Below are 20559 nucleotides of genomic sequence, written 5' to 3'. Positions count from 1 at the left end.
TGCTATGCACAGGATACACACACACACACACACACACACACAGTGTTCTTTCCTTATGGATGGAGACAGAAGCTGCTGAAACATGGCCCACACTGATGAGATTGAGCCTTTCGGGGGTAAATGTGAACTGACTCTATTTGCCCTTGGTGGTGGCTGTGCCATCTTTGCTAGGCTAAAGCTGCCCAGTTTGCTAGTCTTCTCCAACTTCAGGGAGATGAGAGAGCCAAAGGGGGAGGCTTAGGACCTTTTTCCACTTCTTTTAGTTCACTCTGTGCGGCCAACAGAACATGTCAAATAAGCACAGATGCATCAGGAAACCATTAAGCCAACCCATTAAAAGGGCACTGGATTCGCTATTCAAAGTGGCTCGCTTGCTGTTTCTATGTATATGTGTGCTCTGATGCATTTCAATTTCTTAATTTTAAGACAAGGATGAGTGAGGTACTACAGTAGAGATAGTAAACCACAGCCTTCCGCTCCTCTCAGGCTAAGTCACTGAGGAGACGGCATCTTCACTGGCTGATTTGTCCACCTTCGCTGTTGTATTTCTTTTTTAACAGAAACTCCAGATAAACATTGCCAGCTTTTACTAAGAGTATCTTGAATGGCTCTTTTGTATTTCTTACCTATTCCTCCCAGAGGTCTCATTACACTCGGAGACCCAGCCCAGGACCGCCTAGCAAGTCATGTTTGCAAACCTCCCTCCTCTAGGTCAGGATAGGGGAGATGCCCAGGGTCTTTCCCTGCTCTGAGTCTTCAAGAGCTCCACTGGTGTGGGCTTCAGCGGGAATTGTATTGAGGCAATTGAAAATCACATGGGCAATCTGGAAAGTCATCTTGAAGGCAACTTTGCGATGTCAGCAGTTTGTTTCAGTTCTGGATTTAGCTGTTCTAAAGGTTGATGTAGTCAAGAGGAGTTGGCATGATGTCAGCCACTAAGAAGTGGAGCTGGCCAGAGTGCTGAACCCAGTCTCTATTTACCAAAGTCCTCAGACCTTGCTGGCTGCACAGCTGATACATCACCCCCACCCCCCCCCCAACCCCTGCCAGTCAGCTATAGTACCCCCAGGACAGAGGCAGATAAGAGTGTGCAGAGCAAAAGCTCCACACTTATGGCAACATGCATGTAAACAGCTGGTGGAATTTGGGAGTACATTGCATGTGATAGTTCCCAGCTCTATTAGAGATATTTTTGGCTTAGGAGAGCTCAAAAATTGTTTAGAGGGAGTTCACTGCCAATCAAATGAATATTAATAGTGTGGGTCTTGGAGCAAAGAAGATAGTTCTTCAGTATCTAATATGTATCTACAAAGGAAACAGTTCCTCAGTGTTACAAGGCTTGGAGCATGGGGTTTGAGGAGCCTTTTGAAATCAGGAAACACCAGTACCAGTTGGGAAAAGAACTCTACTTACAGTTTAAACCAAACTATCTGAGCTTCCCTGGTGCCTAACTAAATACTTTCTCCCTACAGTTTCTCCCCTTAACAATTTGTTTCTCTCAGGTTTTATCAATCTCTTTTTTTGTTGTTGTGCAGTGTATTAATGATTCTCAAAATCTTCCAGTTTACCCAGAACTGAAACACTTGTGCCAGAGCCATACCCCACATCAATTCACCAGTGCTCATCTCCCCTCTACCCACTCCAAAAACAAAGCCAAGGAGTGGTGCCTGTTGGAAAATCTTCCCTTATTCTGGGGAAGCAGGGGTGCTCCCGTCCCCCACTTCTCTACATTTTCTCCAGGAGCCAGTCTGCACAATTCATCTTTAGCCTGAGGTTCAACTTCCCCATTAACATAGACACAACACTTCACTGAAGCTGAAGTATAAGAAATTTTCTGCTTGATGTGTTTTATGTCCCATTATTATTTTCCCCGTACATCCATCACATGGCTCTCTGAGAGGCACAGGAAAATATGTCTGGTGCAAGGCTTTGGGGAGGGTCCCCCACCACTTACAAAGGGGAAGGAGGGAGAGATGGACTCATAAAGGAATTCATCCGAAGCTTCTCTCTCTGCCTTCCCAGGAGGTCGGGACTCCTAAGAGTTTTCTCCTGCTCTGGAAACTTCCTTTGCATCCACAAACTCCCTTGGATGGCTGTTTCGCTTTTGTCTGGGTCTCCGTGGTGCTGCTACAGGTCTGCCCTCTCACCATGGCTGGGGCAGGACTGATAGGTTTCTCCTCTCTAGCCTGTCTGCTGGTCATTATTTATGGGATCAAACTAGAGGCAGGGAAAACATTGATTAGCTCAAAATGTAGGTGAGTCAAATCAACTACCCCACTCCCCCAAAAATATCACAATCACAATGATTTAGTTCTTTTTTCCATCAGGTGGGAGGAGTCAGAATTGCACACTTGCACATGCAGACTATTCACGGCAATAAAGAAAAATGCATTAAGTATATATACAGGCTTCCAAGCAGGAGAATTTCAAGGGGGAAGAAACCAAGGATAGGGGAAGACTGCCTCCATGGTAACAGTGGCGACAGGTAGTTTCCCCAGAAGTCTCTTTTTGGTCACATCTCTTAAAGTTAGAGGGCACCCCCAAACTCCCATAGTCTGGTCACAAATAAAAAGCATTTCCACGGAGAGGTGGAAGTAAAGCTCTCGGCCTTCTAGGTTCCCGACAGTTGCAGGTACACTGTAGCTCTCCCAGTGCAAATATTCCTCAAGTTCCCTAGTTGAACCCTAGAGGATTCTGGAGCAACTCTAGAATAGAATTCAGAGTTCATGCCAAGAGCTGGGCTCCTCAGCAGTGGACTTGCCCCGGTTCCCTGGACATAGTGGGAGCAGCCACCAAAGCAGGTCAAACACCCACGGGAGAAGTGGGCACCAGCGAAGGAAACCATCAGGCACCTTCTCAGTGTTCATTGTCAGCACTTCTAGAAACAGCTGCCGGTGGCCCAACCAAAGGCCCCCAAAGGCGAGGTGGCGAGATGAGGGAGCGAGATGAACAAGCAATGTGAACAGTGCCCCTTAATGAGGAGGCAGTGGGGGGTGGCAATGGTGACCTAACTGGAGGCCAGCAGACTTGGCTCACGTTCCCTAAGCTCTGCTTGGCTGAGGTTATGTGAGCCTCTTTCAGAACCACCTCCTCTTGCAAGCCCAATCCCACTAATAAGCCACTGACCTTGAGTGCAAGTCTGGGGCTGATTTGCTGCTCTGTCTTGGGGAACCCCAGGGACCTAGTGGCTTAACGGGAAGAAATCCTCCTCATTTTAGCAACATTTTTTCTCTCCTGCCATAGTGATCAAATTACTAGGCTGTTTCTCCACAGAGGAAATGTAGCCACGGGTCCCAGGAGGCACTGCCCATTGCCTGCCTGATGGGTTTGGGAAGGGAAAGCAGGAATGGGTGTGTGCGTGCGTCCCTCCCTTCCCCAGCCCTGGCAGGGTCTCTCCCACCCAGGGTGGCCACCCAGCCAGCAGCGAGACCACAGGAAGGGTAGGGGCTGGGGGGCTTAGCTGCAGGAGGCCTGGCAGGAGGCTGCATACACACTGCTGCCCACCGTGCCCCCGCTGGTCAGGCTACTGGTGGGACACTTGAGGGGCTTCATGCTGCTGTCCCTCTGGATGTGCAAGTGCTTGAGCCGCCAGCGCTCCCAGCTCCTCCGAAACTCCATCTGGACCTTCCGTGGGAAAAGGAGGGAAACAAAAGCCATCATGCAAACCAACTGCCCACAAAATGGCCCCATTATTACATTAGCAGGGAAGGGAAAAAAATCCACTGCATTATATTAAGAGACACAAGTCAAGGCCTTCGGGCACCTAAATTAATATCCCAATAAAATTGTTTATTGTTGTCTCCTATTTTCCGCCTTTCCTCAGGAGAGAGATGAGCTTGATGATCTAATTGGTCTCCTCCATCTCTAAACTCTGTGACTCAGCTCAGTACCTTTCACAATCCATCACAGTCTTATTCAGCAGAAGATAACAAGAGCGAGAGAAATGCGGGAGACGGGAAGGAGAAGACGAGGAGGGGGAGAATCGGACTTCAGCGCACAGCGGAGCCGAGACGGCCCGAGCCAGCCTGCCAGGATGCGCCTGGTCTCCTGGGCAGCGTCACGGGGCCCAGGCTTGGGTGCGGGAGGGGGCAGAGCAGACACGACCTGTGACCACCCTGCGGCATGCCAGCTCGCTGCCTGGCTGAGCGGGTGTGGAGAGTGTGCTGACAGGTGGGATGGGGACACCCCAGGCTGATGCGGCCTCTGCTTGTGAAGCAATCTTGTCTCACTGTCCTTCACTGGGGAGGGAGGGGGAGGGATGGTGAACCGAGGCACATGTGTGGGAAGCCACCTCAGGGAACGAAGCAGTTTCATGGACACCAGTAGGGAATGGGACGGGACTGGGGCTTCTAAAAGTGCTGACACATGGTGCCCTTTCTGCCTCCATCAGCACTTTTCCTGAGCCTGTGTTATGCCCCCATAATGACAACTGTCATTAAAAGCCACCATTTAGGGGTGCCTGGGTGGCTCAATCAGTTAAGCATCCGAATCTTGGTTTCAGCTCAGGTCACGATCTCATAGTTTGGTTGGTGAATAAGAGCCCCAGGTGGGGCTCCACACGGAGCCTGCTTGGGATTCTCTCTCTCTCTCTCTCTCTCTCTCTCTCTCTCTGCCCCTTCCCTGCTTGCACTCCCTCTCTCTCTCAAAATAAACTTTAAAAAAAAAAAAAAAGAAGCGCCACTTACTACATGCCCAACACTTTCCACTGATTATTTTCGTTAAATTTCTTAGCCACCCTGTGAAGTAGCTTCCATTATTATTGCCTGCTTCAAGGTGAAGAAACTGAGGTGCAGAGCATTTAAGTATTTCCCTTGGTCTCAGCCAGGGTCCACACCTAGGTCTGGGCTGACCTCCAGGTTGGTCTCCTAAGCACTGCCCCCCTGGCTTCCATGACTCTTTAGGTCGTGCTGGTCCCTGGCGTGTCTCCTCCCCCAACTCAGCTGGGAGCACCGTGAGGGCCAGGGCCACCCCTTCCTCACCTGGGTTCTCTGGACCCTAGTACAGTGCCCAGCATACAGCAAGTCCTCCGTGCGGGCTTTGTAAATGCGCTGAAGGAAACAGCGAGTGAGTAACTGAGCATCTGACATGGAGCTCCTTCGGCTACGGAGGTATTACAGTGAAACACCAGAGGCGAGGACATGAATCCCAGACCCCCTCTCAGTGCTGAGTGCGGTGCACTTCCTCACATGAAGTTTACCCTCACCCCTGCCTCTGAGGTCCTCTCTGGCCAGGCTCCAGGTTCTGGAATCTGGGATGAATGGGTTCAACTCATTCACTTCTGTTTACACTGGTGGGGAGAGGTAAAGAGACTGCCCCGTGTCACACAACTGGGTAGTGGCAGGTCTGGGGCCAGTATTCCGGCTCTTGAGTCAGAGCCATGGCGAGAGGACACAAACCATGGCAAAACCACTCCTCGGCCTCCCTTCCCCTATGCCTACTCTCCTGGAAGCTGATGGAGGACTGATGTCCAGGCCATCTTTTCTCTTTGGGTCACAAGTACCTGGCATTGCCATGGTGACCCGGGGTCTGGAGAACAGCTTTTGTGGACAGAGGTCTCAGCCCAGGAGCCGGGGGGTGTTTTTATGGCCCAGTGATGGTGATGTGTCTGTTCTTGTGCCTGGAGGAACCAGGGCATGAGGTGTCTCTGAGGAACTGTGCAGTGCCCTTAAACAAGGCAAGTGTCCAAGCAGGTGTCCCGGATCCCACAGCATAAGCCCGGGAGAGCCCGAGGGGACAGGCCAGCTGGGGATCTGGTGATTCAGGGGTTGTTAGTTGCCAAGGGGCTGAGTGGGATGTGTGCACTCCCCCTGGGCCAACCTGGGGGCAGACAAAGTGGGGAGGTGACGGGTGACAGGCTTTGAGGAATGGAGTCAGGGGGAGACTCGGCCAGGGTCTGGGAGACTCTCCATAGAAGTGGTGGGGAAGCCTCACATGTGCGTGTGTTGGGGGCAAGCATATGCTGCCAGCATGGCTTTGGGGAAGAGGAGGGAGAAGTGGGAAATGGGAACCTCGGGGGACCGAGAAGATGAGAAGGGGCAGAGAAGAGCCTCACTCTCTCCAGTGTGCATAGGGACACCTGCCACCCTGTCCCTGTCCTTGGGACATAAAGCAGCAGAACATAGGCCCAGGGAGCGCATCACCCCTCTGGCTGAGAACCGTTCCTGAAGGAAATGCCACCTGTGTTCCTCATATCTCAACATTTTCTTCAGTTTTTTAGGAAGTTCTTTGTGAGGGCTCAGATGCGGGGGAGAACCAGGGCTGGAACATCCTACTGTCCCCAACCCTCTCCCCCACCATGGATCAAGGGCCTGTAGGACAAAGGCCCCCATGAGTGTCCTCTACAACGGCCTCCTCTCCTTCCGTGGCCCACCCACCCCACAGGGAGCCTAGCCAGCCCTCTGAGACTGGCCCAGAGGAACAGCCAGAAGGCATTAATGGGCCACGCTGAGCCTGGCTCTACCTCCCCTTCCCAGTCCCTGCGTTAGTGGAGACCTCTTCCAGCCCCCAGCTCTCCCATCTTCTAGCTGTGGAACTGGGCTATTCGTTTCATTTTGCCAAGTCTTACTTTTCTCATCTGTAAAATGAGGATAACACCTGCTACACAGGACTGGCTTTAATAAAACATGTGGGCACCTTACACAAAGTAAATATTCAGGAAGTGTTTCCCTCCCTTTTGGAGCTCCACATGCTCTAAGCATCATGACCGCCATTTCACCGAAGAGGAAACAGGTTTCAAAACTTGCCCAAAGTCACACAGCTCACTAAGCAATGGGGCCTGGATGGGAGCAGAGACCTGACTCCAAAGCCCATGTCCCGCATCTTTCCTGCTCTTTTGAGTCATCTCACAGCATCCTGAAATACCAAGGTCCCTTCCACAGCCACCCTGTGCCCTCCACACTCACAGCACAAGTAAATTAATGCATTAATGCAGACTCTTAAGCCCTCTGAACTCTGGGACACCAGACTCTGTGACAGAAGCCACACAAGGAGAGCCAGGGTCTTTGAGGAACAGGGTTCATGGGTCATCTGAGCCCAAAGCTCACTGATAGAAACCCTCACCTGGGCCTGAATGGAGTCAACAGAGCCCTCAGTTTGTCCCCCAGACTCTGAGGTGGGGGGTTTCCTACCCCCTCTTCCCTGCTGGGGTTAATCTTCTTGTGAATACTTCCCCTATGGTGCCACGTCCAGAACTATAATTTGTTCCCCCTCTGGAAGGAATGGGGTGCAGTGCTGTGGCATTTGTGATACCCAGTGATGACGGGGATCGCTCCTACTCTGTTCCAGCACAAAGCTGGGTGCCTGAGCAGAAGGGGCCTTCCCCAGGACCACAGGCACAGACACCCCCTCCGCCTAGGAGCTGACTGTCTCGGACAGGGGAGGGCTATGGTCCAGCAGGGTCTGCAGGAGAGGACGTGGGACTCAGCAACAGCCTGCTTCTTCTACCCCTACAGCCTGAAAGCCACAGGAAGAACACACCCCTTGGCCACTGGCGGGCTGGGGCTCTCACCTGCACACACAGGGTGGGCGCTTTCCTCTTTCTGTTAGGATGCATTTGAATCCCATCTCTGCCACCACTTCTGGGCCAAACCTGGGGCATGTTTCCTACTCTCTCTGATCTTCAATGATCTCATTGTGAAAAATGGGAATATTAAAACCATAGGGATTAGCAGAGATTTTTTTCTTGGGGGTGGGGTGGGGAGGGAGGAAGCAGTGACGATTAAATAAGATAGTATTAAAGCCCCAAGGATGTGACTTGGGCATGTCTGCTGTTGAATCAACTTGTAACAATCACCATCGCCTGTTCATTCAGGACCCCCTTAACACAAGGCTGGGTCTTCCCCAAGTTCACATCCATTAGGGTATGCCTGCCCACGTGTGTGTGTGTGTGTGTGTGTGTGTGAGAGAGAGAGAGAGAGAGAGAGAGAGAGAGAGGAGATATCCATGCATAGAAAACAATACATGGACAAGATGCCTTCTCAGCTCTAGCGCCCAGTGGGATGGATAGGGGGTTTCCGCTGAAAAGATTGATGGGAGCCACCACTGACAACTCTAGAACAGCCAACAGTAGCTGTCCACAAGTGTCCCCACGTCCCTTCTCAGGCTTACCTCATTGTTGACAAAGCAGTACAAGATGGCCACCATCAGCCCCTGGAAACAAGAGTCATATCAGCAGAGAGGAAGCAGGAGGGAGGCACCCTGTAGGTAGACCCTGAAGCTCCTTGGGGCCCCAGCCCCAATATCCACCTCCTCAGACTGGGCATAGCCAGAGCTGGAGTGGTGGGTTCCTTCTCCTTTCCTTGCTGGAGGAACAAGAAGCCTCCTTGCTCAGATACTGAGAGGCTCTTCAACTACCCTCTCCTTGAGGAAGTCTGACCCGAGAAAGTACACCACCTCTGATCGTGGGCCATTTTCCCCTGCCATGGCTCCATCTGTTCATTCAGCAGACCCAGCATTCCCAAACTGTGATCTACATGCGTGTGCACATATGTGTAAGGGCACATGCATGGGCTTACATGCTTGTGGCCCTCCCACAAGCCTCCTGAGGGGCTGAGACCAGGTTCTCATATATCTATACCTCCCAGTGACACTCATACACCCTCAGCATCATCTGATACTAGTGGGGAGGTTGAGTTTCTGACTTTGGAAACTACATAATCTGGAAAATCTTATTCCAACATCTCTGAGTATCAGTTTCCTCCTTGGTAAAATCGGATGATCCTGCCCACCTCCTGGGATGCTATGAGGATTAAATGCACGATGTGTGCAAAGCCCCTGGTGCCCAGTAACAAACAGCCTGGTAGATGGCAGTTGTGATGCCAGGCTGGATGCCCACAGTTACATCTGGGAAGGCTTCTTGTCCCACGTGCGTATAGAGAAGACTGGCCTGGGTACTAGACACTGATTTAGCCCTGGCTCTACTCCACCCATAGCCCTCTGGGCATGGCCCACTTTCCCCCGAGGCCTCAGGGCGCCCATCTGCATGGTGCAGGCTGGTCTCTGCCCTGCTCCCACTCTGACACTTGGCAAGTGAGGACCCCCAGCCATGAGGTCACCTGGAAGGAGGTGAAGGAGAGCTCTGTGAACAGCTTGATGAAGCGCAGCGTCCCCCGTGCATGTTCATCCATCACAAAGGCAAAGACGACCTCATGGGTTCCCAGCAGGGGGATGAGCGTCAGTGTGGACTTGGCAAGTCTGGGGGTGGGGTGAAGACATCATTCTGGAATTCTCCCATGGATGTGTATCCCCTTTCTGTGCCCCAAACCCACACCTGAGTGACAGACATTCTCCCACCCCAAATATGCTGGGATGGGCTGCCTGGTGGGGAGGAAGTAGAGGTCAAGACACCCAGAAGCCCAGGAGATGCCCAGGTCCAGGGCTAAGGGCAAGGCTTGGGGTCCTGGCCTGGGCCAGGTGGGAGAAGAAGGTCACTCAATGTTCCAAGCTCTGAGCCCCAGGATCTCTATTCTGGAAGCAAGGGTGAAGGGCGCCCATGAAAGCCAGCTCAGGTACATCACCTGCACTTGATGTCCGTCTTGCACATGAGATTGGCTTTCAGTTTGGACACCACAATGCAGATGACCCGGACAAAGATGAGGAAGTTCACCTGCAGGGCAGATGGGAGGGAGTGGCTGGAGGCCCCCTCAAAACACCCCCCTGTTTCCAGGCCTTCCCCCAGCAACACCTGTCCAGCCAGAACTGCCACTCCCACCCCCACACCATCACTCACCCCAATGGCAAAGAGAATGGGCAGCCGGATAATGAGCCAGTAATTCATGTTTGAGTTCCTGGTCCAGCAGCTGGAGAGGAAGAGAAATACACAAGTACCCAGTTGGACACACAGAGCCCCCAGCTCACAGTGCAGGTACAGGGGCACACAAACACATGTGGCCATGCAAAGTGACCCTCACAGAGCCACATAAATGCTGCCACAAGGAGCTACCCAGTCCCATAGACTCATGCAGAGTCCTTCAAGCCACAAACACACACACACACACACACACACACACACACACACACACTCCTAAATACATGGTCACACAGAGAGAAACACACAGCCCTTTGTGAACCAACAGTCATGATGCCTAGCATCATACACAAAATAGCAGGAACATTTCACAGTTATTATAGAAAAGTCATTGCATACCCCATGGACCCAGCACCATTTGTTATCACCCAGTCCCGGGAAGGGATAAGGAAGGGGTACTAAGGAACTAAATTCATAAATTAAGCTCCTGATCCCTCGGTTTATCCTCCCAACAGGTGGTAGCCACATACCCCAGGGGCCAGGGAATCCCAGGGGGGTTTGAGGATGGGGACCTCAGCACACCCAAGCCCAGGAGCAGAACACTCACCCTTCATCCTCATAGAGGTACTTGACAATGCCCCAAGGGATAACAAACAGCAGGGGGACACCTAGAAGAGAGAGGGGAAGAGAGAGGGGAGAGGGCTGGCAGGCCTGACCCACCACCATGCACACCCAGAGGCCTCTATTTACCCAGGCCTCTCCCGCCTCCAGCCCTTTCCCTCACCTGACTCCAAAACCACTTTCTAGCAGGTTTGGAACTTGGATGGTCTGGGAGCCTGGGGGAGTGGAGGTGGCAGGAACACCTCCGTGCCCCCACCCCCCATCCCTGCCCAACTCCCTGGAGTCTTCCTCAGAGAGAGGATCGCACCACACTGTGGCTGTATCTGAGATAAGACGAGATCGGGTGCGTTCAGGGTGGTATGTCCGTAGACACTGTGGCTGTATCTGTCCTAACCAGTCCCCCCCATCCCAGACACACTGTGAGAGCTTGCCCCCAAGTCCAGGCTGAGACATGAGGATGCAGACACCAGAGTAACAGAGGACAAGGCCATGGAGTGGGAAGAACATTCTAGATGAGGTGGAGCAGGCCAACCCACTGATGCCCTTCTCCTCCTGCTGCTGCCCACGTGCCCATCTCAGTCAACTCCTTCAGGCTCCAGAAGCCCCTCCAGCTACCTGTTCTCTACCCGCATGCACTACAAGTGGCTGGGCAGAAGCCTGGAGTACAGACAGGGGCCCCATCCTTGATGCCAACAGCCAACCAATGGCACAGTGGCCCACGGTAACAACAGCTCCAATGTAACACTTTCCACTTGACTGAGACTCAAGTGGTGTGGCAGGCAGCCTCTAGGAAGTTTTCCAGTGACCCTCACCTCCTGGTATCTACACCACCATACAGGCTGTGCTGTATCGGGATTGGTCTGTGTGACCAAGAATGTACTCAGAAGCGATGGCAGGTCACTTCTGAGATCAGGTTATAAAAGACTGTTAAAAGGTTAAAAAAGGCTTGTCTTGGGCTCTCTCTCAGTCTGATCACTTGCTCTGGGGGACGCTGGCTGCCATGTCATGAGGGCACTCACCCAGCCAGTGGAGGCCCCTGTGGCAAGGAATGGAGGCCCCCAGCCCACAGGTAGCAAGGACCTGCACTTCCTGCCAACAACCTTGTGAGTTTGCAAGGGATTCTCTGACTCCACTGAAGACTTGCTGTGACAGCAGCCCCAGCCAACAGCGTGTCTGCATCTCTGTTAGAGACCTTGAGCCAGAGGCATGCAGCTAAGTTAAACCAGATTCCTGCCCATAGAAACTGCACTAGGAAATTGCTGCTTTAAGCGGTGAAGTTGTGGGGTCATCTGCTCTGCACCAGGAGCTAACGCATCCAGCTGGTTCCCAGTTCCTTGAGGGTACGGCGTCACTCATTCTCAGAGCCTCAGGGCTCGGCTCAGCCTGAGGGCTCAATATGTTTGCTGAATTCAAATGGACTGTCCGTCCTCACGACAGATGGAGATGAATGAGGAGCTCTGGAGGGTTCAGGTGGGACTAGAGAGCAAGGCTGCCAACCCACGCCCATGCCAACCACCTTCGGTGGCTTTCTGCACCAGCTCTCCGTGCCTGTCTCTGTGGGTGCCCCTCCCGGGGTTGGAGATGTGGGCGTCGGGTATAGGTGAGAGTGTGTGTGTTAAGGTGTGGACACAGATGTGAGTGTGTGGTGGGCAGGGCCATGCACAGGCATGTGTAGCTTTAGGGGGTCTCTCCCCAGAACACATTGCCAGGGCAGAGCCCCATTGACAGTCCTTCCTGTCATCACGATCCATGTCCTCAATAGCCATTCCCAAGCAGTTCATCTGCCAGGAGCTACTGTGCATGACAGTGAAGACAGGGAGGAAGCCGAGAAACTCACAGCTGGTCAGCATTCTTCATCAGGTACCTTCCTCCTTGGCCATTTGTTTTTACACAAACCAGACCTCTGAGCAATCACGATGCTTTAGTAACAGGCCTTCATGAGACTGGACAAGGGATGGGTGGCTTCCAAAGGCCTCAGAAGATAGCACGGAGCCTGCCACAATGAAGATGCTCAGACAGCATGGAAGGAAGGAATGATGGGTGGATCCACTGGGAAGGGAAACTCTCCTGGCAAGAACATGCCAATTCCCTGAGCCACACACACATGCGGAAACCTCCTTCCTGGGCATTCCCAGCCACCTTTTGTCCTTTTTCTCTGAGATCCCACTCAGAATTGGGGAGCTCACTCATGGCGTCAGCAAGACCTGGTGAACTTCACTCATTTACCAGCCTCTCCTTAACAAGGCCTTTTCTGCCACATGCAACCATTACACACCCCCTCATTCCCTGCTGGCTGCATCTTTCTCCCATTTAGAAAATCAACAAGACAGGCTGGAGAAAAATTTCACATTAAGAAACACAGAACTGGCCCCGAGAAGCAATGACTCCCTCGTCCATCACTTGCCTCCCTCCCTTGCAGCCTCCCTGTGGTGGGTAATGGGGCACCAGCTGCCCATGGATGGCAGCAGGAGCTGACGTCTTTTGGGACTCCCCAGCTGTGTCAGAGTTATAATTTTAATTCTTCCGCTTGCATGTGAAGCTAAAAGTTGTTTCCAAGCATCCCAAAGTGGGCTAGGTCTCCTGGCCCCACAGAAGAGCTCTTTGGAAAGCTTTCTCTCTGTCCTCTGTCTTTGTCCCTCTCTCTCTGCACCTCCCCATCCCAATTCCTCAAGATAAGGGTGTTCTCATTGGGAAGGAAGGTCCCCCAGGTCCTACCCAGACTCTGAGCCCTGAGACTACCCTGCCCCTCAGACTCTGAGCCCTGAGCTGCAGCATGAGGTGGTGGGAAAGGATGAGCTCCCCTTCCCCCTCTTCCATTTCCCACTCAGAAACCTCCAGGATGCCATGTGTCCCCACCAACCCTCCAGCAACCACCCCCGCTCCTCTGCACACAGCACAAGGTCCCCTCTGATTGTTCCTGCCCTCAGGTCACCATGGAGACAGGCACTAACAGTGTTGACGCTATTTCCCAGAATGGACAGACATAGTCCCCCACCTTAAGAACAGCCTCCCCAGAGCCCCCTCGATGACCTAACACCGCCCCACCCTCCATTAGCTGCAGGGCTCTCCAGCTGCCCACTGCCTGGGTGACTGCCCTACCCTCAGAGGGGGGAAGAGCAGGGAAGGATGGGCCCGTGGGGAGGTGGGGGAAGGGTGGGAGCAGGGAGTTGTACACAGAGGAGAGACCCACCTGCCCAGAGGCCTGAGCTCGCTCACCTTGTCTATTAAGGGACCAAAGAGGCAATGCAGGACAGAGAACTTTCCATGACAGGCAGCAGCCCAGGGCCTGGGAGTCAGGAGGCCTGGTTCCAGTGCTTGCTCTGCCTGCAAAGCCCTGCCCTCTCTGGGCCTTGGGTGCCTTCAAGACACTGATCACCCTCTTTAGAGGTACTCCTCTACAACAGGGCCACAAAGAGCCAGGTGGCGGAGGGACACCGGTAAAAGGGAATTCAGGGTGAGGACAGGGGCAGGGAGGCTGAGAGGGCCAGAGAAAGCGCACAGCCAGGGGGCCAGACAACCTGTGGAGGCTTCCTGAGGAGGCGGGCTGGACCGAGGACAGCCTTGCAAAGGCTCAGAGGCAGGAGCCAGTATGGGAGGGGGACATCACACGTGGCTGTGACTGAGGCGGGAGGTCCCCAGTGGTCAAAGTAACCTGAGGCAGGCGAAGGAAGGAATGACAGTGGTGAATGAATGAACGGCAAGCTTGAGGTGGAAGGCAGGCTCCTGTGGCGTGGGCAGGGACACTGGCAGATTAGGAAGGGCCAGAGGGCAAGGCCCATTCTCTGGCTCCATCCGGGCGGGGGGGCTCCCGCGGGCCTCTCCAGAGTAAGCGCTGTTGCCTGTGTTTTCCCTGTAGTGGGGTGGGGGTTGGGGAGCTGCTGGTGGGCTTCTCAGCCCCTGTTCTCATCAGAATCGCACGCGGCGAGAGGCAGAAGCACAACCAGAAATGTTCCAGCAAAAAAAAAGACACGATAGTTCTCGGCAAACTTTTTTGGCTAGAACATTTCCAGCTGGGCTCCAGGCACATCCGCGGTCCACCCTTTCCTCAGCTGGCTTCTGGCTGCCAGCCCTGCCCTGCCCGGCTCTCCTCTAAGCCCTCCTCTTCATCATCAGCTGACAGAGCCACAGCCCCTCAGCCCTCACCTCCTGACCCCTTACTCTGAAGCCCAGGACTCTCCACTTCCCTCAGGGCCTGGGTACCAAGGACTGGGTATGGGACTCCATCCCCAGGGGTCTTAGCAGTAGAGGTATTTGAGGACAGTGCATGGCTGCCCATGGTGTGTGTGTGGTGTATCTGGCCAGATAGGGGGGAGGCCTGTGTTTTCATTAGGTGGGGCAGGTGATGCAGAGACGGGAGGGTAACCATAGCCCTCTGCAGTGAGTCCCGTGCCCAGGACAGAGTTATCCAGTGGGCGCTGCCCTTGGCCCAGCAGTGTGTTCTGAGCACCAAGAGGGCTTCCTGGGGGCAGCCTGAGGGCAGTAGTCCCAAGAGAGGTCAGGGTCCCCCGCCTCCCATGCCATGGATTGGGGTGGAAGAACATGTAAGATGAATGATAGTTGACCTTACCCCAGCCTATGCTCAGATAGAGCCTGAAGATGCGCTGCTCGGAGAAGACTGAGAAGGCCAGCAGCGTGTACAGGTACACGCCCTCCACCAGGAGCCAGTAGTAATTGGCCGCCACGCAGTACTGCATGAGCAGGAACACCAGGCGGCAGCCCAGAGAATCCTGGGGGCAGAGGAAGGGTCCCCAGGGGACATAGCTCTGCCTCCTGCCTCTCTTGATCTCCCTCCCCATCCTGCCCCAGAAGCAAATACCGGATGAGAAGCCCTAACACCATTTTGCCAGGGCCAAGGCCAAGAAGTTGACCTGCTTTAGCTCACTGAATCACTACCCTGAGTAGAAGAAGCTAATATTATCCCTATAGAGGTGAGGAAACTGAGGCTCAGAGAAGTTAAAAGACTTGTCCCAAAACTATACAGCTAGTAAGTAGCAGAGCTGGGATTCAAGCCTGGGTCTGTTTCCAAAGACCATTTCCTGTGTCAGACAGAACTTCTTAAGCGCAGGGAGGGTGTCTACATCTTTAGACTGGGGGCTCCCCAGGGTGGACTGCCTCTCCCATCCGACTGGGGACTCCCTAAGGACCAGGTGTGGCAGTTCTTGCCTTTCTTTGTGCCAGGCCTGGGTGGGGTTGGGGAGGCTTGCCTTCACTGACTGTCCATCCCTCCCCAGGCCCTTCCTGAACACATCACACACCTGGTAGGAGAGGAGTCCATCCCATTGGTGCTGCTGGGGGGCTGTGCTGTACATCCACTTGAGGACCGCGTCCCTGATGAAGACGGACAGCGCTCGGAGGATGAAGGACGCAAACAGGTTCAGGTGGATGTAATTCCGGGTGCAGTGCAGGTGTCTGTGGGAGAAAACAGGGCTCTTTCCTAGCAAGGTGGCTAGCAGTTCTGCTCCACAACCCCCCAGTTCAGGCTAACATACACCGCAGGTATGTTTCTGCATCTGGGACTGAGCCTCTGTCTTTTCTTCCTCTGAAAATGCCCCTCTGCCTCGTATCCTTGAAAATTCTTGGGTCCAGTATAAGTCCTACCTCTCCATGGAGCCTTCAGGTGTGTGGTCACTGCCACCACCCACCCTCATCCACACTATCTTCCTCTCTACAGCATCTTCTTCTCTACAAAGTCATGTATAATCCAAGTGATTTATGTGTGAAGACCACCTTCCCCAACGGAGACTTTGCTTTGCTTCTTGAGGACAGGACTCACATCTCACATGCTTCAGGGGAAGACTAGGGCTAAGCACGTAGTAGGAATTCAAACACTATTAGACACAATTTCAATATCCTTTCATGTAAAAACACAGAGCAAACTGCAAATACAAGGGCGTTTTTTAACCTGATAAGGGCTATCTACCCAAACCCGGAACAAACATCATTCTTAACTGAGAAATTTTATAAGCATTTCCTTCAAAATCAGGAAAATAAGGATTATCTAGCCTGACAAAGCTATCATCACATCCATTCACCATTGTAATATAGATCCTGGCCACTGTAAGAAGGCAAGGGGGAATAATCCATACGAATTGGAGATAAAGGAACAAAATTTTCATTATTTGTAGATAGTAGAGTATCTTCATAGAGAATCTGAGATAACCTACACACAAATTATTAGAACTGATAGATTTCATTCAACATGGCTGCTGATGTGTGTTTATATATATCAGCAATAAACAAATAAAAAGTAAATTTTAAAGATTCATATATAATTTTTTAATTGGCTACATAGAAATAAGTCTAACAGAAGATGGGCAAGATCTCTATAGAGGATACAATAACATTTGCTTAAAATAGTTAGACAAGACTTAAAATTACACATTCACGGATAGACTCACTATTTTGAAGGTGTCAATTCTCTCCACATTAACTGATAAATAAAAAATAGCTATAATAAAAATTTCAACAGTGTTGATTTTTTGTTTTCCTGGAACTCTCAAAACGTACAAAGAACCAAGGGTCAAGCATAGTCTGGACCCTCCTAAAGACCCACAAAGTAGACAGGGCACCTGGTGGCTCAGTCAGTTAATTATCCGACTTTGGCTCAGGTCATGATCTCACAGTTTGTGGGTTCAAGCCCCGCATCAGGTTCTGTGCTGAGAGCTCAGAGCTGATAACCCAGGCAAAGATAACTCTTGCTGCATGGAAGAGTAAGCCCTACAAACCCAAGGGGGGAAGGATGAGCTGTTACTAAATGGTACTGGACCAATTATATATATGTGTGTATATGTGTGTGTATATATATATATGTATATATATATTATATATAATATATTATATATATTATATATTATATATTATATATTATATATATGTATATATTATATATTATATATAATATATATAATATATGTATATATATTATATATTATATATTATATATTATATATTATATATTATATATTATATATATTATATATATTATATATATTATATATATTATATATATATGAAAAATAAAATTAAATCTCTTATTTTCACCATAGACAAAAATTAATTACAGGTGGATTAAAGAACCATAAGAGAGAGAGAGAATCATAAATAGAGCCTGACATGGGGCTTGATCCCATGACTCTGGGATCATGATCTGAGCCCAAATTAAGAGTCAAACCAATTGAGCCACCCAGGCACCAAGAAAAGATTCCTTAAACAAGATCATAAAGGAGTTTGGTCTTTGGAAAAAAATTGATACTTTTTTTATCAACTGGCAAAATTAATCTTTATCAATTGATAACATTTAGTGATAAACTTTATTAATAAAAATGGATACACTGATATATTTCATTTCATTAAAATTAAGGACTTCCATGCATAAAAGGCACTATAACGTGAGTGAAAAAATCAACCACAGACTAAAAGAGGATACATCCTAACTTAGGATCCAGGATATATAATGAATGGCCAAAGAAAAAAGAAAAAGCCAAATAAGCCAATAAAAAAGTAAGCAAAGGATAGGAATAAGCAATTCATAAAATGAAACACAAAAATGCTTGATCTCTCTAGGAATCAGGGATATGCAAATTAAAATCATGACATATCTCATACCCTTCAGATTAGTAACAGGTGAAAATACTAAATATTAGTGAGGATGTTAAGTAAAGGGAGGTCCCATTTATTACTGGTAAGAGGGCAAACTGGTATGACCACTTTGGAGAGTAACTTCACCTAATAAGTTTCCTTTTTTTTTTTTTGGTAACATTTTTAAAAAACGCTTATTTATTTTTGAGAGAGAGAGAGACAGAGCATGAGCAGGAGAAGGGCAGAGAGAGAAGGAGACACAGAATCCAAAGCAGGCTCCAGGCTCTGAGCTGTCAGCACAGGGCCCAATGCGGGGCTTGAACCCACTAACCACGAGATCATGACCTGAGCCGAAGTCAGACACTTAACCGACTGAGCCACCCAGACACCCCTAATAAATTTTCAAAAGCACATGGCATTCAGACCAGGCAATTCTACTCAGAGGTACATGCCCCTGAAGAAATGCACAAGGGGTCATAAGTAAGAATTTGCCTTGTAGCAAGGTTTGTAATTCAGAGAAGAAAAAAAAAAAGGAAACACCTCAAATATCCATTAAAGTGATAAAAATAAATTGTAATATATTATACAATAGAGTCTGGAGTGACGGTTAATATAAAACAGAACTACCTGCATTAACATAAATGAATCTCACAAAAACATTGCAGGCCAAGAATAACATTGCAAGAGTATATACAACATACCATTAAAATACGCAAAGTCCACAGCTATCTATTTGTACAGATACTATAAGTGTGGAAAAAGTATAGAGATGCCTGGGGATTATAAGTAGCCCCTTCAGGGCTTTCCTCTGGTTGTGGGGGTGGAGGGCAGTGGCAGGGTGGGCTACCCAGGGCAGCATGCCTGTGTTGACTGTGTGGTAGGTGTTAGCTCTCGGGCTCGGCATTGGGTGTGCCAGTGATCAGTATCAGCCACTGTATTTTAATATCTCTGAAATACTTCATAATAAAAGGGGAGAATATTCACCGAGTGAATGCATCTATCAAACACTGACTGTGCCCAGCACTGACTGTGCCAGGTGCCATGGAGGCGACAGGAGGAATGAGGCTTGTCCTGTTTCTGTGGGGCTGTTATCCTGAGGTCCCTGCACTCAGAATTGCTCCTGACCTTGAACCCAGCCTCCCTGGCTTACCCTCCACCAAGTGTAGAGGGAGTGGGAAGAACATGGTCCTCTGGAAGGAATGGCTCATGGAGGTTAGACTTAAGGAAGACCTTTTCCAGGGGGCTGATAAGCTCCAAAGAGGGCAGAATCTCTAAACCCTTGAGCTCTTACCTAAAATCAGACTGAATTCCTGATGATTTAAGCTTCACATGCTCAGCTGAAGGGGATGTCCCCTAATCCTACCACCCACTATGAAGGTCTGGGGATATGTGCTTTGTGTGTTTGTGTGGTGTTTGTTTTTTTCTCTTTTGCAGTATTCTATGTAGGCTCTTACAGAGTAGAGATATGGCAAACGGGGCCATATCCCGTGTTTTCAGCCTCGTATTCAGTGGACAGGCTCTCCGGAGATCTCCTAAGAGAAGAACCTGCAGCACTGTCACTTTAGTTTGGTGCTCCCTCATCCACTGGGGACAGCACGGGGAGCTGGAACGAAACAGCCCCTCCGGGCCCCCAGGCCCCTTACCTGAAGCTCAGGAGGATGGCCGAGGCGATGACCAGAGCGGAGAAGGAGAGTGTGTAGCCCACCGTGTAGATGATGGAAAAGGACAGGAGCTGCTCCTCTGGGGAGCTCTGTGTGCACACGAGGGATACAGTGCACGTGAGGCAGCCCACGCCCTCCTCTCCCACATCTGTCTTTCCCATGGGACAGGGAGAGGCGGGGCCCCAGGTCAGGCTGCACCAGGGACTTCAGAACTAAGAAAGAAAATAACCTATGGCAATGGTCCTTGGATTTCCAGGGCCTCGTCCCAAGGCCAGTGGGGTGAACACACACGGCCTCTGCCCAGCAAGCATGGTGTGCAAAGCCCCCAGAAGCAGGGGGATAGACAAGATTGCCACAGGCCAGCCCATCAGATGCCCAGGGGCCCTGCTCCAGTGCGGCTGGGACCCCGTTACCCCTCACTGACTCGGAGCCCCCATCTGCAACTCACTCTCTCCCCTCGCTTGGACTCCTCGCACTCAGACAGGTTCCTCCAGGGCAGGCTGGAGTTGTCCTGGCGCAGCCACAGGCCCTCGGCTGTGCAGAACCGGTACACGTGGCCCTGCAGCACTGGGGCAGAGAGACGTGGGAGCTGAGCCCAACACCACAGAGCCCTCATTCCTCCCTGCCCTGGGGGCCCCCCTGCTCCCCCAGGACTGACCTCTTGGAGTTGGCAACACCTCTGAGACACACACACACACACACACACACACACACACACACACACATATAGGCCTTCCTCTCTTGCCATGTGCCCATTTGGCCCAGGGACAGGAAAGGCAGTCGCCAAGGGCCACCCAGCACCACCTTCAGCCTTTCCTCCTGGCCACCCTGGGATACAGTTTGATGAAGCCATGTTTTTGAGATAACTCTAGCCCATTCCCATGTCCTGCCTCCAGCCTCAAATCACACTGCTGACAAGGTCTGGTGCTGAACACCAGTGGCCCTCAACAGCTC

At 51.1% G+C, this 20559-nt stretch overlaps 1 protein-coding gene across 1 annotated transcript in view; it reads right to left on the bottom strand.

Annotated features, from left to right (window-relative positions):
• Window positions 1–1816: 1816 nt before the first annotated feature.
• Window positions 1817–20559, bottom strand: part of GLP1R (glucagon like peptide 1 receptor) — a 35295-nt gene continuing 16552 nt past the window's right edge. The window contains exons 4-13 of the mRNA XM_023253938.2: window positions 20054–20172; window positions 19588–19694; window positions 15622–15775; window positions 14934–15093; window positions 10353–10413; window positions 9728–9797; window positions 9516–9604; window positions 9054–9192; window positions 8107–8148; window positions 1817–3624 (exon numbers count right to left, since the gene is read on the bottom strand). Coding sequence (XP_023109706.1) covers window positions 3457–3624; window positions 8107–8148; window positions 9054–9192; window positions 9516–9604; window positions 9728–9797; window positions 10353–10413; window positions 14934–15093; window positions 15622–15775; window positions 19588–19694; window positions 20054–20172 — 1109 coding nt within the window. The 3' untranslated portion in view covers window positions 1817–3456. The remainder of the gene's footprint in view (window positions 3625–8106; window positions 8149–9053; window positions 9193–9515; window positions 9605–9727; window positions 9798–10352; window positions 10414–14933; window positions 15094–15621; window positions 15776–19587; window positions 19695–20053; window positions 20173–20559) is intronic.

The sequence above is a fragment of the Felis catus genome, chromosome B2 (genome assembly GCF_018350175.1).
Source record: "Felis catus isolate Fca126 chromosome B2, F.catus_Fca126_mat1.0, whole genome shotgun sequence".
NCBI classification, from domain to species: Eukaryota; Metazoa; Chordata; class Mammalia; order Carnivora; family Felidae; genus Felis; species Felis catus.
The sequence above is the reverse complement of the archived record's forward strand: the minus strand, read 5'-3'. Positions and strand labels throughout refer to the sequence as shown.